General features: G+C 37.5%; 2 protein-coding genes across 2 annotated transcripts; one reads left to right on the forward strand and one right to left on the reverse strand.

Annotated features, from left to right (window-relative positions):
• The first annotated feature begins 397 nt into the window (after nt 1–397).
• Nucleotides 398–9,999, forward strand: LOC306873571 (protein NOXP20-like). The gene is given in 14 exon segments (XM_079422968.1): nt 398–463; nt 1,939–2,161; nt 2,164–2,256; nt 2,367–2,451; nt 4,546–4,727; nt 5,274–5,408; nt 5,586–5,738; nt 6,334–6,460; nt 6,892–6,977; nt 7,106–7,315; nt 7,815–7,954; nt 8,036–8,108; nt 9,271–9,324; nt 9,470–9,999. Coding segments are annotated over 13 exon segments (1,683 nt in total). The 5' UTR covers nt 398–463; nt 1,939–1,942; the 3' UTR covers nt 9,596–9,999.
• LOC306873572 (uncharacterized protein) lies at nt 9,967–17,708 on the reverse strand. The gene is made up of 11 exons (XM_079422969.1): nt 17,381–17,708; nt 15,847–16,047; nt 15,343–15,750; nt 14,024–14,128; nt 13,824–13,904; nt 13,696–13,743; nt 13,218–13,265; nt 13,015–13,053; nt 12,074–12,100; nt 11,713–11,787; nt 9,967–11,036 (listed from the first exon to the last, which is right to left on the reverse strand). Exons 1-11 carry the CDS (start codon nt 17,457–17,459, stop codon nt 10,975–10,977), a joined length of 1,173 nt encoding a protein of 390 aa, XP_079279095.1. The 5' UTR covers nt 17,460–17,708; the 3' UTR covers nt 9,967–10,974.
• Between the last annotated feature and the right edge of the window lie 5,561 nt (nt 17,709–23,269).

Here is a 23,269-nt window from a genome sequence, read left to right on the forward strand (position 1 = left end):
AACAGAATAACCCTGTATAACAACTCACAACAGTTTAAGGCAGAACGTGATTTTCTTATCACCAATATTTTATCAAAATGAATAGTTACAGTAATTTATGTATTCTCTCAAAAAACCTTTTTTCTTAGGCAATCTCTTCTCTAATTTCACAATAATCAGTTATCTCATTACATCCAGTTTTCAAAACCAACTCTGAAACGCAACGCCACCTTAAAAGCCGAGACCAAACCGATTAATACCACACACTGTCTGAGTTAGTACCACAGTTACAGCTGAGTGTAGCATTTGTCTCGAATTCATACGCGAGATGTGACTGGAATTTGTTCACTTATTTATTTCCCTGTCTACAAAGTGCCAAAGGTTCAGGTGACGTCACCATCCACAGCTGCACGCGACACTCTGCTGCAGACGTGGCGCGAGCTCGAGCGGAAGGGTTGCGCGAGCGCGACTGTCAGCAGAACTGGTAAGAAGGGACGAGCCTATGAATTAACGCTAACTTTATTTCAGAAAAAATAACACGAGCGTTATTTTTAATAACGAGTGCCTATGTGTAGTTTGCATTTCAGCGTTATGCTTGTATGTATAGAGTACTTTCATTTATCGCGTTTGCTGTTATTCTTTTGCATCTAGTTATTTAGGTTAAATTCGTTTGCACTGTCGCTTTTGAAGTGCTCGCAGAGTATATTTAAAATACTTTAACATTCTTCAAATGAACAAGTTACAGTAAAAAAAGGACAAATATAATGGTTAAACGAATAAACGATTTGTAAGCAAACATGGGCGTTTAATTTCAGCAAGTATAAATGCATTCTTTAAAACATTTAAAAAGTGCATGCGTCTTATTGTATAGAAAATGTAATGTGTAACCTGAGGTTTATTATCTGCTTTATATACACTTTCTGTACATGTGTGTTCGTTTAATGAGCGTCTATTTACAAACTAAAGTTTGAATGTGGCTGTACATGTATAAAATAGCCGCTAGGTGGCGATGCAATCCGCTTTAAACAAAGGCGCTTAACAGCGCGACTCCATTCAGGGACAGCGCTGGGGCTCTATAATGCGTCTGAATGCTGTTCTGTGTCAAAGCTTTTCTGTTCACACACACACACACACACACACACACACACACACACACACACACACACACGTGAACACCTATAAATTGGTTTTACTGCATTAATAGTATACTCAAGATGTGTTTTAATAATATATCTCACAAGCATCCTGGGTTTTATACAGAGATGATTAAGAGTTGCTAAACCCAAATCTAAAACTAACCATAAGACAAAATTTTTTAAACAAAATATGCTTTAGCTGAATTATAAGCCTTACTTGCACATGTATGTGTGTATTCACATTATGTCCGAAGCTATAGTGTAGGCCTATTTGACCAACCTGACTGCAAATTTTTCTCATGAAAATGCCAGAAATCAATATCCCAAATAAATCCTAATGGAATTCCTGGAGTAATTTGGAAGCAATGAAATGGAAAATGAATCTATTAAAACTTAAATAAGATCCTGCTAGGTAAAAAACAAAAAATCTGAATTTCTTGATCAAATTGTTCTTGATCCTTTCCAAATTATTATAGAAATTATATTAGCAACCCATTAGCATTACTCTCCTAAATAATACCCAGTTATTTTGTATGCACTACGACAAGCCAATTTATATCAGCGTTTTTGAGAAATGAGTCTCTGAGCAACATATTTTTATAATGTGACTTGATATTTCATAAGAGCAAGATAATTTTTCTTTTCACTGTTTTCCTAATCGCCCGTGTCACTGATCAATTCCAGTTATTTTGCAAACCTTAGTCAGAGCTCAGCTGTCTCAGCGTTTAGTCAGAAGTTAGTTTGTTGTTAATCACAGCCAGTCATGGCCAGCTGTTTGCATTGCCTCTCATTACACTTTGTTTGTTTATCTATTTTTTATCAGCACCATGTCGCAAGATGAGACCGTGGAGGACCTCATTACAATATCTCCCCCTTCCCTCCAGCCGACTGCCTCTGATGAAACTGCCACCATAGCTGCAGCCAATACAGATGAAGTCCTGTCTATATCACAACTCTCACTAGACACATCAGTCCCTGACATAACCAATGTGGCTGCAGAAGAGCACAGGACAACCAAAGGTGTTGAAGAGATGCAGGTGTCCACCCATCAGAAGAAAAACCTGAGGGTCAGGTGACTGAATGTGTGGATTCGGTGAGCTTGGATCCAGATGTTGCACAGGAAGAAGCACAGGGAACAGAGGTACATTTAATAGGGTTGATCTGTGTTTGTGCCATGTAACAAAACCCATAACATAATTTTTTTTGTTTGTGTATTTTGTGATTGCTATTCGGCTGTGTGGATGTTATTAGCCCCTGGATGAGTCTAAATCTAAAGGCTGGAGTAGTTGGGGCTCCTGGGGGAAGTCACTTCTGACCACTGCTACATCCACTGTGGGTAAGTCACCATAGTAAACCAAACAGTAGATCCTGCTACAGTTAACTGTTGATAACACTGTCACAAAGAGACTATCTATCTATCTATCTATCTATCTATCTATCTATCTATCTATCTATCTATCTATCTATCTATCTATCTATCTATCTATCTATCTATCTATCTATCTATCTATCTATCTATCTATCTATCTATCTATCTAAATCACTCATCAATGTACATTTTAACTTTTCAAATGTTGATTTAACACAGATCAAATTTTGTTGCATGCATGTACAGTAAACAGCAAAAATACATATGACATTCAGTTTTTTGAACCGCTAAGTTTCTAAATTTGATATACAAATATTGTACCTTTCAAAAGTTTACAGTAGGTAATGAGTTGATTTGAGTCATATTTGATAAAAAATACAGTAAAACAGTAATATTGTGAAATATTATTACAATTTAAAGTAATATTTTTTCTGTTTTAATATATTTTAAAAAGTGCTTTTTTCCTGTGATGGCAAAACTGAATTTTCATCAGCCATTACTTGAATCTTCAGTGGCGCTTGAGAAAACATTACTTAATTACAAAACTTCTGAAATTATTTCAATATGCTGCTGATTTGGTGCTCGGTATTATGCATGTGCAAAATAGTTGGTCTGTTCAATGTTTTTGTGGAAACAGTGATACTATTTTTTATTTCTAGAAAGGTTTTTAAAATTAAAAATATTTTGTAACATTATAAATGCATTTATTGTTACTTTTGATTAATTTAATGCATCGTTGCAGAATAAAAGAATACTTATCCCAAACTTTTGAACAAACTAGTTTTTTATTTTGCAATGGTCTCCAATGATAAGTTTTTTTATTCATGCAGTCAGTGGAACCAAGATGAAGCGATTTATAGTGCATTACTGTATGCATGCTTTCTTTTGAAATATATATATATATGTGACCCTGAACCACAAAACCAGTCTTAAGTGTCAATTTTTAAAAATCGAGAATTATACATCATCTGAAAGATGAATAAATAAGCTTTAATTGATGTATGGTTTGTTAGAATAGGACAATATTTGGCCGAGATACAACTATTTGAAAATCTGGAATCTGAGGGTGCAAAAAAATCAAAATATTAAAAGTTTAAAGTTGTCCAAATGAAGATCTTAGCAATGCATATTACTAATCAGAAATGAAGTTTTGATATATTTATGGTAAGAAATTGACAAAATATCTTCATGGAACATGATGTTTACTTAAGATTTTAATGATTTTTGGCATAAAAGAAAAATCAATAATTTTGACCCATACAATGTATTTTTGGCTATTGCTACAAATTTACCCCAGCGACTTAAGACTGGTTTTGTGGTCCAGGGTCACACATATATACATATATATTATCATTCATTCATTCATTCATGTATTTATTTATTTATTTATTTATTTTTGGGGTGTGTGAGACAAAAAAACAAAGAGACTGTGGTGACTTACAGCACATCATAAGCTGCATACAGAACAAGTACTTGCAAATTTTTTTGTATTAGTTGCCATTAATATAAAAACACATGTGAGGTATAATACTAAGTGCTAACTTCTAAATGCAGAAAGTGCTATGGTCAGCTCATATTAGTCGTGGCCTAATGGTTAGAGAGTCGGACTTGTAATCAAAAGGTTGTGGGTTCGAGTCTCGGGCCGGCAGGGATTGTAGGTGGGGGGAGTGAATGTCCAGCGCTCTCTCCACTCTCAATACCACGATTGAGGTGCCCTTGAGCAAGGCACTGACCCCCAACTGCTCCCCGGGCGCTGCAGCATAAATGGCTGCCCACTGCTCCGAGTGTGTGTTCACGGTGTGTGTGTGTTCACTGCTGTGTGTGTGCACTTTGGATGGGATAAATGCAGAGCACGAATTCTGAGTATGGGTCACCATACTTGGCCATATGTCACTTCACTTTACTTCACTCATTGTGTCATAGTAGATATTATCGTAAACACAGTTGTTTGAATGTAAACTATTGGAACAATAGATCAGATCAATATCTGTTCTATGCATTAGCTCTTGCAGGTAAATGCAGCACTAAAGTTTAGTTTTTTATATATTTGATTGTGTCTAGGTCAAGGGTTAAGCTCTGTAAAAGAGAAAGCAGGTGTGGCATTACGAATCCGTCAGAGCTCATCATGTGAGGAGGCAGAAGAGGCTCATGAGCATTCTGAGACAGAGACGGCAGAAGACGTTCATTCAGCGGAGGCGCACAGAGGAGTCCTGTCAACCATCAGCAGTGCTGTTCAAAACACTGTGAGTCTGCACATATGTAACACACATCATTAGCCTTACCATGATTTACCATGATTACTGACATGTAGCAACACTTGATGAATGTGGAGATGCATTTGAGATAGTAATAAATGGGGCAGTTGTGGCTTAATGGTTAGAGAGTTGGACCTGTAACCTGAGGTTGCGGTTTTGAGTCTCAGGTCCGGCAGGGATTGTAGGTGGGGGGAGTGAATATCCAGCGCTCTCTCCACCCTCAATACCACGACTGAGGTGAGTCCCTTGAGCAAGGCACGAACCCCCAACTGCTCCCCGGGCACTGCAGCAATATGGCTGCCCACTGCTCCGGGTGTGTGTTCACAGTGTGTGTGCTTGTTCACTTCTCACTGCTGTGTGTGCACTTGTTCTGAGAATGGGTCACCATACTTGGCCCCACGTCACGTCCTTTCTTTTGGATAAGTCTCGGCTGACCGCTTGTGATTGAATCCCCTAAGATGAATGAATGCTTCTACATATGTAGAACACTTGATTGTAGAAATGAATACATTTTTCTCCCTCTTGCTTTATCAGGGAAAGTCAGTAATAACAGGAGGTCTTGATGCTTTGGAGTTCATTGGAAAGAAGACCATGAATGTCTTGGCAGAGAGTGACCCAGGTTTTAAAAAGACCAAAATACTAATGCAGAGAACTGTCTCTCTGTCTCAGGTAAGATGGTCAACAAATGCTCAAATAATAGTTTTCACCATGATTATTGGGTGTTGTTACCCTACAACCGTCTTACCTTTGATGCTAGAAGATACAGTGGTTTTGTTGGAAAATTCGGTCATATTTTGAGTATATGTTTGTGTGGCACTTATCTGCTGTATGTGCTTATGTCTGCAGATGTTAAAAGAAGCGAAGGAAAAGGAGAGAGAGAGACTGAGCAGTCAGATGGTCACAGAACCAACCGCCCACTATGGGATCTTGTTTGATGATTACCAAGGCCTGTCTCATCTTGAGGCACTGGAGATACTTTCCAATGAGAGTGAAGGGAGGGTTAGTAACACACTCCATTTGCATTTACCCATTTTACAGGTTCATTTGCACTAATGGTCAACTGGCTGTACAGTTATCCCACTATTACACAGCTACTTATCAAATAAATATACAAATGGACATGAAATATTAATATGAATTTAAATGTGTGAAGAAAAAGACTACTGAGTGATTTTTTTTTTCTCAGGCTTTTTTTTAAAGCAAGGATGCATTCAATTCATCAAAAGAGACAATAAAGACTAATTTGTTAAAAAGAAATCTGTTCAAAATAAAGCAACTTCAGTTTCTTTAGTTTGAGAGTAACTGTTTTCAATATTGATGGTAGAAATAAGAAATGTTTCTTGAACACCAAATCAGCATAGTAGAATGATTTCTGAAGGATCATGTGACACTGAAGACCGGAGTAGTGGTTGCAGAAAATTCAGCTTTGTCATCACAGGAATAAATAACATTTTAGAGTTTAAATTATAATAATGTTTCAGAATATTACTGTTTTTACTGTATTTTTGATCAAATAAATGCAGCATATCTAATAAGTTAGACGTGAAATCCTTCTCCTTTTCTTCTTTTCTTCATGTATCTCTCCTCATTTCAGGTGCAGGAATTCTTGTCCACTTTGGAGGAGGAAGATTTGGAAGTTATGAAGAAGGAGCTGATTGCAATTAAAGAGATCTTCATTACTCATGAGGAGGAGGAACCTGATGCTGCCTCAGGGGAAAACGGTGAACTTTATTCACAAATTCAGTGTTCCACTCCTCTCTGTGAGTCTTCAAATGCCAAAACATATTTTGACAAATCCAGATCACAGTCAAATCCGGACCACAATCAACATACTGTGCTTGATAAATCTGTATTACAATTTATGAATTAATGTAGATTAATCAAGTTAAAACCTCACATTCACACCTTTATTTTTAAAATCCAATCATAGATTTTGTGTTCAATTCAATAATAAATAATTATTATGGCTGTGAAATGATTTTGTAGTCTATAATTCTGGTTTAAATTTTGGAAAACCTAATATTAGCACATCTCAATGAACAAACATTGATTTGATGTGACAGGTGACTCAGCCACAGCACTATATATATATATTTCAGTCTTCCACATTTTTGCCCTTGGGTATTACATTTACGTGATCTGTGTGTTTCAGCTGCTGATGGAGAGGAGTTTGTCAGTGTTCTTACTGAGCTACTCTTTGAGCTCCATGTTGCTGCAACTCCAGACAAACTGAACAAAGTACACACACAAACACACACACACACACACTGCATATCCACATGTAACATAAATGTGTACCTACACTCTCCAGCACACACATATTTTATTCACAAGCATAAACACTAATTATACAGTGTGCCCTGCAGGCCCGTATAAAAGCTCATGATTGGGTGAGAGAAGCTGAGCAATCCCGCGAAGATGTCAAAAATGTTACAGAGGAATTAAGGGAAGAGAGCTCCACTACGTGCCCTGCTCCAGAAAAGGAGGAAGAGAAAGAAGAAGAAAAGAAAGAGAAGAGAAAAGAGGGGGAGAACGAGGAAAATAATGCAAAGGACGGAAACTCAAATGCTGTTGAGGTGAGAAATGCCTATGTGTGTGTGTGTTTATATATACATATATGTATGTATGTATCATGTATGTATGTGTGTGTGTGTGTGTGTGTATGAATAGAAAATGATGAAAATAATTTTGAAAAGCATTTATTTGAAATATAATTCTAAAGGATAAAAGTATTAATTTCTTTCTTTCAGAAAATACCATTTGTATGCCATAATGAAATACCATAATTACATTACTTTTTATGTTTTTTTTAAATATAAATCTTATGCTCTCCAAGGTTGCATTTATTTGATTAAAAGTAAGTAAAAACAGTAATTTTGTGAAAAAATATTACAATCGAAAATAACTGTTTTTGTTCTATTTTAATATATTTTAAAATGTATTTTATTCCCGTAATGCAAAAGCTGAATTACCAGACGCTACAACTCCAGTCTTCAGTGTCACATGATCCTTAAGAAATCATTCTAATATTCTGTGTATAAATGTTTATTTAAATGTGCCTGTTTGTGTGTGTAGAAGGTATATCTGTCATCAGTGGGCAGTCTTGCTGAGGTGACCGCTCGTAGTATAGAACAGCTACACAAAGTGGCTGAGTTGATTTTACACGGACAAGAGCTGGAGAAGCCAGCCAGCCAACAGGCCAGTATACTGGTCAGGTGAGTTCCTCGGTCATTTCCATAAAATGTTATTAGACCAATCTTTTTATTAGCTGTTTAGTGACCGTTGTGTATGCTCAGGTTAACCAGTGCCATGTGTAAGGAGGTCAGATGCCTGGCCCGAAAGTTCTCGGACACATTACTGGCTGCAGGGGTGAGTCTGACTGACCTGAGCTCAGTTCATTCTGAAAATATTATTGATGACATAACTGACCCGTTTTAATTTCTAAATGCCCGTTCATAGTCTTATTCTGAATGATTTATCAGTTGATGTTATTGTGAAGAAAAGAAACATTAGTCTTCATCTTTTAACAAAATGTAATAATAGCTCAGCCTCTGTAATGGCTTTACTTTTTCAGATGATATCACTAAGTGCTTTCATTTTTTATCCCTCCAACCACCTGTCACATTTTATGAACAAATCAATTCCTGATTTTTTTTTGTGAAAATGTGGCATAACACAATGAGAATTACAGAACATACAAAAGTTTGTCAAAACAAAATCATGACAGAAATTTTGTGTGAAAAAAAAGTGTGAAATTTGACAATAGTATATGTATACGTTTCCAGCACATAAACATTCATCAGATGCTTGTAAGAATTTTTGGGAAATTTAATTTTTCAGGACAGGTCAACACTGCCCTCTTCTGGTTTGGGAACATTTCTGTTGCAGTGTTTTAATTTTGTTGTAGCTAGGACCAGATTTCCTAAATGGGGCGTGAGACCACAATCCCAAAAAAGTGCCAATGAGAGTGGGAAATTCTGCGAGTGATTTACTGACAGTGTGCAAATTAAAGAACACAGCCAGCTCATTTCCATAAATACCAAGAGGAACTGTAACAGGCATGTCACGTTACCCAAAAATGAAAATGGTCTCATCATTACTTAACCTCTGGTTGTTCCAAACCTGTATTAGTTTCTTTCTTTTGTTAAACATAAAATAATATATTTTGAAGAATGTGGGAACCGAACGGTTGCTAGTCCCCATTGACGTCCATATTATGAAAAGAAAAGTCAATTGGGATCAGATGTCTGGGCCAGTGTTTCACTATGAAATACGTCACATTATGAAAGTATGTGAATTATAAAAATAGGGAGAAAATGCTGCTGAATGTGTTATCATTTAACTAAATATATTAAAATCAGTTTCGTTAATTGAAATATATTTGTGTTTGTCCCATAAATATATATACTGTTATACTATTATATATAAAATGTGTAAACTGTTGCTTTTAGTAAAAAGTATACAATTTTTGTGCTGAAGTTTAGAATTAACATCCTTCTTTTTTCTGTCTCTCTATTTTTTGACCCTATAGAGTGAGAGAAAAGCAGAAGAAGTAAATCCTCTAGTGGACAGTGTGATGCTGGAGGTAAAACTGAATGTGATATTTTTTTTCATAATGCAGTTAACAAATGAGGAGACTGCGATAGGGGATTTGATGATGATAATTATAATGACTGTAGTTATGATAATGATGACCCTTCATCGCTACACTGTGTGTCTTGTTTCCTCAGGGGTGTAATAGCACTACCTACATTCACAATGCATTCCAGCTGCTGTTGCCTGTTCTTCAGGTCTCGCACATCCAGACCAGCAGAATTGCAGCCAAGCCAGCCCCAGAAGCAGCATCCACAGAGTAGTGTCTGTATTCTGTTTGCGTGTGTTTCTGTCTGTATCCGTGTTTTGTGTTTAGGTATGTTGCTTCAATATGAGAGCTTACACCAAAAAGTGCAATTCTAGTCTATATATAGACTCTTACAATGAGATAATTAGGAAAATAAGATTGAAACTCCTAACTTATTTAGGAAGCTGCTTATGTATAATTTGTAAGTTACTTTACAAAAAAATGAAGATTATTAATCATGTGTTGTATTGTCTGAGCAGATTTGGAGGTCTGCAACTGCCATTCACTTAAATTAATCAATCACTCATACACCATTACCAGTTTTGAATAAAATGAATCAAGAACATAATCTGTAATATAAATAATAGGAAACTAAAGACTGAAATTCTCAGTACTGCGTGTTTTTATTCAGCATCTGTTGTGAAAATATTCAGTTCTCAGTACCAGTTACAAATCTCTGTACATTTTAGGATGAAGTGAAGATAAAAAGTGAATTATGGAAACATGAGTATTACTTTAATAGCCACAGGAGCTTAAGACTGGTGTTATATAATTAAGAAATCACATTAGTGTTGCCATGCTGCTTGCTAAATGGATGTTGGAGAACCATGCACTATGGTTTATGTTTTCAGCCCAGTCAGAGGAATAGTCCCTCTCTTTCTTTCTTTTTTCTTCAGCATTGGGCAAACAGATTTTCTTGAGACTGTGTGTGAGACATAACACCATATTGTGATGCATATTCCCATAGTTAAGATCATGCTAAGACTGTGAATTGCAGATCTGTGGAAGAAACCTACAAAAACAGCTTTTAAACACACAATACAACAATAACTTTTAGAAATGATTACAGATGAGGCGCTCTTAGTCTCTGCCTGTCAATAAAGTTGGGCAGTGCATATATGGAAATCAGGAAGATGAGTGTACAGAAGATGAACTTATACGAGTTTGGTATGTGCAAAACGTTTAAACATCAGTGATATTAATCTTTCCAGTTAGGAAGCATAAGTGATTATGAATCAGTTTTACATGCTTTGGTGCAAATGAAAGTACTGGAGAGGCAACAGCAAGATGACCCCCATAAAGGGAATGGTTTTGCAGGTGGTGGCCACTGACAACTGCTCTTTCCTTATAATTCCTGACTGGTCCATTGTGTTCATTTTCTGGAGCAGTGTATATTGTTTGGTCACTATGGTTGTGTCCAAGCGATGGGGTTGCAGAACAGGATACTTGTTTAATTCAGTATCAGTTCTAGAACTCCTTACGTCACTTACAGCCACTTTAACATGATATTTTATCAATGGAGAAAGCATGAGGAGGTTATCTGGCGTCTGTCGTGTTGTAAATAAATACATTTTCTATTTAATAAAGTGACTCTGCTCTCTTAGATTTCAAGGGTTAAAGCTCCACATCTTCTTCATAACCAGAACATGAAAAGTTGCTTTGACGATGCAGGTAAGCTAGACATGGAAAAAAGAGAATTGAGAAGGGTGTAAAGTGACAAACACTTCAAATGAATGCTTCTGAACGGCTTAGCTCATTAATTAGAGACTGGAAACATGGTCACTTGGTGGTTTACAGTGGCCCTGTGCTGCCAGATGTTGGAGCTGATGTTTTTTTTTTTAAACTGCAAAAAGAACAATATTTATTAAAAATGTATCTTGTAGAATTCTATAACCATGGCAACATCAGACTGCCAGGAGGCCATCTGTAGAGTAATTTATTCTGCCCGGAGCAACATACTGGCATCAAAGATCTAGCGATCATCATCAATGTGACTGGATGAGACATTATGCAAGATTCAAAGACTGTTTCAGGTTATACTGGAAAGAACTATAGTGACATCAAAATACTAAGAGTATACCATCATCAAACATCAGACGGTGTTACAGCTTATGAATGAGGAAATGAGAGAGGACATCTTTTTGAAGTATTAATTTGCTTTGTAAAGTCTCCACTTACATTGAATTTAAAGCATACAAATGCTATGTTTAATATTCTAAACACATGGAATGCTTGGGGGTTTTGACTTTTGGAGCATTTTTTTAATCCAAAATAATACATTATTTCTATTATAAAGAGGAAAACTATACTAATATTTATTTATAATTTTCATTTTTATGTAGATATATTTACCTTCCTTTGTTACTGAGGCATTACATTGCTCATCTTCCTCATCTTCATTTTGCTCCAATTCATCTAGTGAGGTTTCTGGAAACAAGTCAATTCATAGTCAAAACATTTCAAGTCATATAGTGTAATCAGACAGAAACATGCAGGTGGCACATCACACAATCCATTTCTTTCTCTACTTTAAAGTTAACCTGTATGTAAGATCATTTACAGCAAAATGAGTAGTGTGAAATTTGATTAGAATTTGTCATTTGTGTCTATTGGAATGTTTATTCAATACTAGTCATCTGAAATTAGGCCCTATTGTGTTTGTATTTTGATTTGTTTATTGAAAGAATATATATATTGTGTGTCCCATTCATACCTGTAATCTCATAGATTGGTGACAAACCTAAAACATTAGAGAAAATGATATATATAAAAATGACATACACATACCATGAATATATAAGGGAATATACAAATATACTGTATAGGAAACCAGAGACAGTCTCATCCAGTATATATCGGATGCAACTATCTACACATACTCTTTTTGATAGTATGTGATAGTGTGTGTGTGTGTAATAGTTCAACTAAAAGTGAAAAATTCTCCCAGAGAACAGAAAATAATTATTCATAGCAGAATGTCTGCTATTCCATTTAATAAAAAATGGCCCATAAAATGGCACACAAAGCTATCATATGGCTTTCATATCATATCATATCATATCATATCATATCATATCATATCATATCATATCATATCATATCATATCATATCATATCTAGCTATCATATCATTAAAAAAACCTTGCTACATACTGCGTAAAGCTAACTGAGACTTGTTATAGCACTTACATATCATTGCTATTTTGTTGATTTTGATTGCTTCCATTGTCCTCATTTGTAAGCCGCTTTGGATAAAAGCGTCTGCTAAATGACTAAATGTAAATGTAATGTAATATGGCTCCAGAAGAGTCACATATGTGCTTTTAAGTTTCTTTGAAGCTTGCCATTCTCTGAACCCCATCCACTTTCATTATATGGAAATGAAGTAGCATGAACATTCGCAAAAACTTCTTTATTTAAATCCCATGGAAGAAAGTAAATCAAACTGGTTGGAACAGCATGAAGTGAGTAAAGGATTTTTCAGAATTTTCATCATGAGTGTCATCATTAAATTGCTCCAAGACCTAATCTGTTTTCCTGGCACCTGAAGTAGTTTTAGTTTGCGTTGCTTTTCGGGAGTCTGCCACCATTACAGACACTTCACCTTTAATGATTGTACTCTGTCACACTGTGTAAAAATATCCAATAACTTACTTCTCTTGTATGTGAGGTCAGCTACCTTCAGAAGGTTTTCTGAGAAAGTGTAGATTGAGAGTTAGTGGTCTGGAGAATTTCTATTCGAGTAAGGAAACTCAGTGCTAGTTAAAGATGTAAAGGTTCTTTACAGCATTGTGATAAAGCACAGATTTCATCTGGGTAAAAAGAGGGCAGTATGATAGAACAGGTTGTTTGTTTACCTTCTGTTCTGTTCCCCATTGAAGATTTCTCAGAGAATACATCAACATCTGTAGAAATGAAGGAGACTGAAATATATCAACCTTTAATAACTATGAAACGATATACAAAAATATGACCCACAAACCCTGGTTATTAGCAATCTCTGCATGTAAAATATTAACCAGTTCTCTTTATCCAGTTCTATTTTTGAACATGGTATTACCATGAGTTTTGTGGTCATAATCCATGGTAATACCATGGTATATCATGGCTGCTTTGAAATAATAGGTATTGTGTGTAAAGCGCTAAATAAAAGTAACTTGACTTGACAAAGTCTTTGAAGATCCTTAGAGGAACATTTAAATATTATATTTATATTATTATGAATGTGGCAATCACTCAGTGCCATGTTACCATGGTACCTGACATGGTACTTTTTTGTAATTTATTTATTTACACAAACGATGAATGATTGCTTTAACAAGGACACTTGCTTACCACTTATTCTGCACATAGCTATGGACACATCAGGGACAGCACTCATTACTTAAAGTAAAAATGAGAGAATTGATTAGCACAATTATAGAAAAACTTTGCAGCTCTATAAACTTGTCAGTGTCACTCACAATTTTCTTTTTGTTTACTGAGCTCTTTGAGCTGATGTCCACGGGCTGAAACTGGCACAGATGCAACCAAACGGGACTTTCCTAAAGTGAAGACCAAAATGAGATCCACACAGCATTCTCAATTATATTGTAATTATGGATTCCAAGTTGAAAATGTCTGTTGGGCCTGATTAGATTTATTTTGTATAAGTGATACTCACGTTTTCTGCTCTTAAAGATCAGGTTGCCCACACTCAATAGGGTTACCACAAACACAGTCAGTACCAAAGCCAACCACACCGAAGTAATCACACACCACGAGCCATCTAACAACAAAAAAAGTGAAGTACAATAGCAACAGAAAACTTAAAAGAGAGTGCAGCGTAACACATGAATGAAACATGAAGAAACAATACAGCATGTTTACAATACTTAAACACCAGACACCAAGTTTACACTATTCCCTCGTCTTGCCAAGTTCATTTTACACGTACATTAACTCAAGTAACCTTGTCTGGAAGTATGCTGTCTGAAAGGATTTGTGGTTTTGTATAAGTCAAACATTGACTAGACTTGCTTGATGTTTTGCTATAATATATTTATCAAAGGTTAGGTTGAATTATGAAGTCCTGCTGTCTCCTGCCATGCCTGAATCAATAGACAGGATGAAAGACAGACTCAGCTCTCCTTCAGAAGGAATTTATGAGAGATGTGGAGAGACCTGGGTGAAAATGAATCACAGTGTAGAAGTATGGGTTGCGAAAAAAAAAAAAAAAAAAAAAAAATATATATATATATATATATATATATATATATATATATTTGATACATATTGAAAACGATGTTGTAATGGCTGAAATTAAAATATTTTCTAAATTATTTATTGAAATGTATTTTATTATTATTATTATTCACGTTACTCTATTTGTCCTTGAATCAGTTCTTATTATCAGTTCTCCACAAAACCAGTCTTAAGACGCTGGGGTATATTTGTAGCAATAGCCAAAAATACATTGTATGGGTCAAAATGATCCATTTTCCTTTTATGCCAAAAATCATTAGGATATTAAGTAAAGATCATGCTCCATTAAGATGGTAATGTATATCAAAACTTAATTTTTGATTAGTAAAATGCATAGCTAAGAACTTCATTTGGACACAAGGTGATTTTCTCAATATTTAGATTTTTCTTTGCACCCTCAGATTCTAGATATTCAAATAGTTGTATCTCAGCCAAATATTGTCATATCCTAACAAACCATACATCAATGGAAATCGTATTTATTCAGCTTTCAGATGATATATAAATTTCAATTTGAAAAAAAAATTGACCCTTATGACTGGTTTTGTGGTCCAGGGTCACATTTGTGCTTCATACTGCATGCAAGTCTTAGTGTTCAGATAATACTAATAGTATACATTTAGATCGACTGACAAGAAGAATATAATTGTATTTTAAATGATTAAGGTCAGGTTTATTGTTTTCCATTTTGTGTATAGTACGGCATTGTGGCATAACATTTTTCTGACAGTTTCCCACCTTTTCTTGTTTGGATCACTGGTAATGCGGCAGATCTTGCTGTTTCATTGTTCTCCTGGTAGTAAAAGAGGAAACTGCTGCTGGTTGGTTGACACTTCAGCTCATCTGTAGAAGCTGTTGCTCGGAAAGACATTGTAGTAGTTTTGAGCGAAAAGGCAGCTGGGTTTGCAGAAGTAGTGTTTTTTAAAATGGAGGTGTCCTGTGTTGTAGGGCTGGTGTTTTTTTCTTGCATGGAGATGTTCAGATCTGGACATTTGCTGTTGTCTGGTGGGAGGTAGCAATAGAACAGTCTCTGGTCGTTTTGGGGTCCAGTGTATAGATCAGTGTTGTTGAGAAATGCAAACTCACTAATGTTCCATCCAGAGAGATCGCCTGCCTTCATTATCAGTAGCACCATCATACGCTCTTCTATGAAATGTACAACATGCACACAGTTATTACCGTAGACACTAAACATGCAGCAGTAATATTCAAACATGAAATCATAATAAACAACTATCTCACCTGACTGTGAGGTATTGTTGTGGAGAAGCTGCAGATCCATTTCCGTCTTACACAGATACCAGCCTTCAGAACGTGTGTGTTGACTGCTGGCATTTATCATTTCTGTCACACATGGAGGGCCAGATGGAGCACACACCTGTGCATCATTCTTAGGTGTGCAAGGGTCAAAGGGCTCACAGATAAACTCAATTTGTGATGTGTCTGAGAACCAAAAAAAAAGAGATGCTCTTAAGATTTTAATAAGTAAACACATTCCGTTTAAAATACAATACATTACAGCAAAGAAAAGGAAAATCCCATTTAAACCCATGTGCCCAACATTTAAACACATTTAAACCTCATTTTATGGACAAAAGTTTGTCAAATATTAATAAGCCGTATATATTTTTGAATAAATATTAATCTTTAATAAAAAAATGTATTAATAAAAAACTATATTAATACATTATTGCTATAACTAGCGATATTTTCTTTTTCAGTAATTTAATTCCTTGAGTTTTTTTTTTTTAAATATTATTTCAGGACAGTTGTCTCACCCTGATATTTCTGTTTCTTTTTTTTCATTTTAATTTGAAAATTAAAAACACTTTTGTCATAGTAGAGGTGTATTCAAGTCATATGTATGAATTTTTACACTTATTTTTTTATAATCTTTTAATGATCATTGACCTATCTATCATCTGACATCCTTTGTTTGCCTAGCACAGGGGTCACCAGACTCCGGTGTCCTGCAGAATTTAGTTCCAACCCTAATCAAGCACACCTGAACCAGCTAATCAAGCTCTTATTAGGCATACTAGAAACTTCCAGGCAGGTGTGTTGAGGCAAGTTGGAGCTAAACTCTGCAGGATACCGGCCCTTCAGGACCAAGTTTGATGACCCCTGGCCTAGTATTAAAAACAACACATCACTTACAAGCTCCACAAACACTAAAAGAAAAGGTTTTTAAGTTTTTAAAATATTTTTTGGAATTGCTCTTCCTGTTTTCTCAAACAACATAGTGATTTTCTGTTGATGTTGGTAAGTTAGAGTGAGTGAAAGTTACAACACAACACACCAACTTAACAGCTTGTATATCAAAAGTACAAAGTGAGGATTATCTAAATAGTCTAAAACACAAATATGTATTGGTATAGACTATGTGCGTATTTGTGCACAGAATCCAAAGAGACACACACACACACACACACACACACACACACACACACACACACAGACAGACAGACAGACAGACAGGTTTTTAACCTCTTACCATACCATGTCCAGACCACACGGATGTAGTCAATTGAATGAATGACAACTGTTTTATCCCAATTTAAACTTTGACATACAAAAGGTAACATCGCACATACCTCATCGTGAATCTCTAAAAGACATGGACAACACTGATGTTTAATGCTGTCAATCATACAAACATTTAACACGCTTTGCTCTGAAATGCACGTGCTCTCACAAACCCACACTGCTGCCACATTTCCCTCACTCAAGCTTGCCCGAAGAGCTTAAGCCATCTTACTCCACTCTTTTTACTTACTTGGAAAAAACTCTGGTAGACACAAGATGAAGGTGATAAAGAAGACGATGCTGAGTTTGAAGGCACCTGATCTTGTCATGGTAAAAGACAGTGTGACAGAAGCTCCCCTGTGAGGTCACCTAACCTCTGAAATTGCTGACCACGCATTGAAAGTCTCACAAAATCTCACACCTCACCTTTGGCTTTTCCAACTCCACTTTTAGTTTAAAATAATCCTACTTATTTAACATACAGACTTTTTTAGCGTTTCTCCATGACTAACACGACTAAGTCTTGCTTACATAGATGAAATGCTTTACCACTTCCTGGCTGTCTTCCTGTTTTGTGCAATTTTGAAAACAGAAAGAGCAAAGAAAGACATTTCAGTTTGTTAATGTGTTTGCTTGTCTCATAAGGATTCAAATAATTTTAGACATTATTTACTACGGTTATTTTAGTTGTATTATAAGATTATAAATGAAATAGAAATATATTTTATTATATTATATTATACAACCTGAATTCCTGAAAATGAAAACTAAAAGAATTTCAAATCACATGAGCCAATATTTCATTTACAATAGAACATAGATAACATAACAAACCCTAAACTGATAAATTTTACCATTTTTATGCACAAAATAAGCTCATTTCAAATTTGATACCTGCTACAGGTCTCAAAATAGTTGGGACGGGGGCATACATTTATTCAAATTTAAAAAACGTCCCAACATTTCTGGAATTCGGGTTGTATTATATTATCATATTATATTAGTGTTTCCCAAACTGTTTTGTCAACAGATCCACAACTAATTGGTGCTGAATTACTGCATTATTGACATCATATGTGGTCAAAGAGTTTAAAAAAAGGACTGATGTTATGCTGGATGTCATAGCATTTTTATTAATTTAAGTGTCCATAATGATTCATTTATAAATTAAAGTCAATACAACGAGTAAAAATCAAACTCACCAAGCAGCTGCTGCTCACATACATATATGAACAAATATATATATATATATATATTGCACTGCTACGAGTGTGCTATTGCGTTTATACAACAACTCAAATACATAAGAAACAACAACAGAGTGTCTTTAAAAGCCCTCTTTTGTGCGAACAGTTAATAGCTGAGCCAAGCCACTGTTACTAATTCGAAAACGTCACTTTAGAACTAGTAATGAAGGAACACTGAGTTGCTTCATTGAATGCTTATTGTATTACTGTATTAAAAGCTCACTGTATTATGTAGAGTCTTATGAGAGAGAGATGGACTGGTGAGTATATGATTACCTGCATCACAGCATTCGTTCTTCAGCTCATAATCACAATAAAATTATCTGTAAGAGTGATTTTCTATGACAATGCTGTTCAGTGCATTTGTTGACTGCGTCTTACAAAGTGTTGTTGAAAGTAAAAACACCTGATGCTCTGGAGCTCAAATCTCAGAAAACGTCAAAGCAAATTTTCAAATAGACATTGTCTTTATTGACTGTAGTGAAGTCCCACAACATCAAGATTTTAGCTGGCTGAGGCGGCCAAACATGGATCAGATCTCGGTTAGAAAATCAGGATTGGAGAAGAGATTCTTGATAATGAGCATTTATTTTCAGTCTTGAATATGCATCTGAGGTATGCAGCTGTGATATTGTATGGAATGGTCTACAAAAGGAAATAAAGAGAAATAATTTACAAAATATATTCATCTAACATTCGTGTCTCATTGCACCAATACATTCAAATCAATCAACGTTATACAAAACATACGTGACAAAGTCCTTATTTCAATCCGTAATCAAAACAATAACAATGAAGTAAACAAAATACAATAATACACCAAATATCCCGGTGCTATAAGCAGTACTGTATACAAACATTAGCTATATTCGCACGTAACACTAGCGTGGCTGAGCAGATTAGCTCGGAAAATTACAGCTGAAATAAACGGTAAAACCCGACCTATATAAACATCAGAAATCACCAATAATATGGATGATGTATACTAATCAGATACAAACGAATATATGTACTCACATGTATTGCATGAACGCATTATACAGAACATAACCTGCAGCATAAACAAGGATTGACAATCATCTTGTACCGGTGGGCGTTGCAAATAAAGGAACGTGCAGGAAACAAACATTAAACTTCAGTTCCAAGGACAGGCTTTCTGACACAGTCGCCCCCAATTGTTCCGTCAGGATAATTGTACACCTTAACAAAGTCTGTCTGCAGTGTTGGGAACAGTATCCTCGAGGTGAGGAAGTGGAATTAAATGTACAACTGGACGAGTGTAGGTTTTCTCCTTAACTTTAACTCGAGCAGTACGAATTTTACCATCAGCTCCAGCTAACGTCTCAGTCACTGTTCCTTCAGGCCAGAGTGCGCGTGGGAGTTGTGGATCCATAATACTTGGCCCACGGTAAGTTCATTGCCATCCTTCCTCCACTTAGGACGATCCTGTAGACTTGGGAGATAATGACAGATGAAGGCAGTCTAGAAATTATCAGCCAACACTTGGCTATGTCTCTAGCTGCATCTTCTGAGAAAGTTGTTAGAGTCATATAGAACTTGAGGTAGGGAGGCATCTCGTTGACCCATGAGGAGTAGGTTGGGAGTCACTGGGTTCAAGTTTGCGACATCGGAGGATATGTAGCCAAGTGGCTTGGAATTCAGAAAGCCTTCAACCTCCACTAACAGGGTTTGCAAAATTGGCTCTGGCACTGACTGTTCTCGCAGTATGACTTTACAGATTTCACCTCATGCTCCCAGGTACCCCCCGAAATGAGGAGCACTCGGTGGGTTAAAGCGAAATCGAATCTTTTGCTCTGCAAGCAGCTCCTGAAGCCTTGGTACCATGGCACTCAAGGTCTCTCGTAATTCTCGATCCCATCCAATGAAATTAGTGCCATTATCACAAAGCAGTTCCATGGGCTTGCCTTGTCGAGCAATGAAGCGACGCAGAGAAATGCATCGGTGTCTAGATGCTCCAACAGATCTAGATGCACTCACCGGCTTGTCATACATTTATAGAGGATTCCCCATCTCTTCTCATGGCGACGACGACTTTAACTGCAAAGGGGCCGAAGCAATCTACCCCTGTAGAGTAGAACGGTGGTTTGTACAGTTGCAGTCTACTGGATGGAAGGTCAGCCATTTGTGGGGTTTGAGGTTTGGCACGCCCGAACTGACATTCTTTACAAGTGTGCTGGTGTTTCCGAATTGCTTCTCTACCTCTTAATACCCAATACTGGTGGCTAGGACCCTTTCTGTGCCAGGGTGAAGGAGTCGTCTCCTTGATTAGCAGCTTGGTGACAGGGTGGCTAGGATCTAACACTATTGGATGAATAGCCTCCAAGTCTAAATTGTCCACCCGATGTAATCGGCCACCCACCCTGATGAGGCCTGTGGCTTCATCATACTCAGGGGCAAGAGAGCTCAAACGACTGTCAGTAGGAATAGAATGTCCTGTATTTAAAGCCTTGACTTCGAATGGGAACGAGTCGCTTTGAGCCTGCGCCAGAAGGAGTTTCTCAGCTTCAATATAATCAGCTGCATTACCAGAGGAGTCACTGTCAGCAGCAGCCGCCCCATGGAGGGACCTAACAGTGGCCTGGAAAAGTTCTTGCCATGTGGGGAACTGACTTGGGTCTAGGAGTGAAGGGCTGGGCACGGTAATAGTACCAATGAAGGCAGCTTTCCTTAATTCACTGATTTCGGGCTCTACCTCAATCATGGGTGTGGATGCCCATTGGTCAGCTGGTTTAAGGAGGAAAACTGGTCCTGAACTCCACTCGTGAGGGCCTACTAGCTCTGTTAATGTCAGACCTCTTGTGATGTGGTCAGCAGGGTTGTGAGCCGAATCAACATACCTCCATTCAGCCATATCGGTGAGTCTGTATTTCTGCTACAGGTGTTCCAACAAACACCTTGTAGTGGCAGTCAACCAGTACAATACAGTTGTTGAGTCAGACCAGAGGGTGACTGAATCGATAGGAAGAGTCAACTCAGCCTTTATCACTTTGGCTAACTGGGCGCCGGTCAGCGCTGCACTCAGCTCCAAACGGGGAATGGACAGGCATTTTCTGGGAGCCACTCTAGATCTGGCCAAGACAAAGGCAACATAGACATGTCCTTGATCATCGGAAGTACGTAAATAGGCCACCGAACCATACGCTCTTTCCGATGTGTCACAAAAGATGTGAAGCTCTTGGGTGGCGGAAGGATTGTCAGCCCAGTCTGGCGTGTAGAGTCGAGGAAACTGCAACTGAAGGAGATTTGGTATTTCTTTTACCCAGGTTAACCACTTATCTCGTAGATGTGTAGGCTCAATCAGATCGTCCCAGCCCAGGTTCTGCTTCCATAGGTCTTGAATTAGAACTTTAGCCCTTGTAGTGAATGGGATAATAAATCCCAAAGGATCATACTGACTGGCCAAGGTCTTGTACATGTTCCTCATAGTAGGCTCCAGTGACTCTGTAGAACGTAAATTGTAACGCAACGCTGTGATCGTCGGAGTCTCCATCGTCCAGCACGTCCGTGCTATGTTAGCTGATGGTAAAGTGCACACTCACTGTTTCCCCGGTGTTCGTGTTCTCTATGTTTCTGCGCAGATACCCGCGATCCTGAAGGGCGATGAGAGCATCGGTGCTTGTTGTGCTGCACGCAGGGGTTAACGACACCAAGCTCCGGCAGACAGAGACACTGAAGAGGGACTTCAGGAGCCTGATCGAGACGGTACGCAGCACATCACCCGCAATGACGATCATCGTGTCAGCACCGCTTCCCACGTATCAGCGAGGACACGAAAGGTTCAGTAGATGTTTTGCTTTAAACGAATGGTTATTGTCATGGTGTAAAGAACAGAAACTGCTCTTTGTTAATAATTGGAATATTTTCTGGGAGCGTCCTAGGCTTTTTCGTGCTGATGGCCTACACCTCAGCAGAGTCGGAGCGGAACTCCTGTCGGACAACGTCTCCAGGACGCTACGCTTCATCTGACTAGTAAGCCAATTCTCAAATAACTACTATGATGACTTTTGTTCTACCCACTTAAAAGATAGAAGTACTTGCCTTGTCCAATCTATACAGACTGTGTCTGTTCCCCGAATAGCGAGATCAAAATATAAATTTAATGCAGGATCTAGAAAAAATCTGATCGTGATTAAACCAGAAAAACGCAAAATAAATGAACAAAAACAAATTTTAAAGCTTGGGCTCCTAAATATTAGATCACTCGCACCCAAAGCAGTTATTGTAAATGAAATTATCACAGATAATAATTCTGATGTACTTTACCTGGCTTAAACCAAATTAATATTTTGGTCTAAATGAGTCTACTCCACCAAGCTACTGTTATAAACATGAGCCCCGTCAGACTGGTTGTGGCAAAGGTGTTGCAACAATATATAGTGATATTCTCAATGTTACTCAGAAAACAGGATACAGGTGTCACGGTTCGCTCATTCATTGTTTCCTTCTCGTCCTGTACCATGTGCGTCTGTTGTGTGTGTGTGTGTGGGTGTGGTCGAGCTGTCACCGATCATCAGCGACGCAGCTGTGCCTCGTTACGAGGCCAGCTGCAGCTCGTCACCACACCGCTTAAATACTCATCTGTTTTTCCTGTCCTTTGTCAGATCGTTGTGGATGTTTCCCGTGCTGTCTTTGCCTTGGTCCAGTTCTCGTGTCTTCGCTGTTGCCGTCTGATGTTCCTGTCGTTGTCCCGCGTTGGTTGTTCTGTGTTCCTCGTCTGCCTGGATTAATCATCACCTACACGGACCCGACTCTTCACCTCACCACCCTCCAGCTTAGCCCATCCGGTTCCTGCGTCACTCAGCCCTGCAACATCTCTGTCTGTGTTTTCATCCCGCTACAATAAACTCTCATCTGTAACCGCGATTGCTTCC

Source organism: Barbus barbus (assembly GCF_936440315.1).
Source record: "Barbus barbus genome assembly, chromosome: 8".
NCBI classification, from domain to species: domain Eukaryota; kingdom Metazoa; phylum Chordata; class Actinopteri; order Cypriniformes; family Cyprinidae; genus Barbus; species Barbus barbus.

Excerpts from the sequence above, each read along its gene's own strand:
- LOC306873572 (XM_079422969.1), bottom strand. The coding sequence starts at position 17,459 with ATGACAAGATCAGGTGCCTTCAAACTCAGCATCGTCTTCTTTATCACC. Across the intron at positions 15,751-15,846 it reads CAACAATACCTCACAGTCAG|AAGAGCGTATGATGGTGCTA; the intron begins GTGAGATAGTTG and ends TACATTTCATAG. Across the intron at positions 13,054-13,217 it reads AATGGGGAACAGAACAGAAG|AAAACCTTCTGAAGGTAGCT; the intron begins GTAAACAAACAA and ends ACACTTTCTCAG.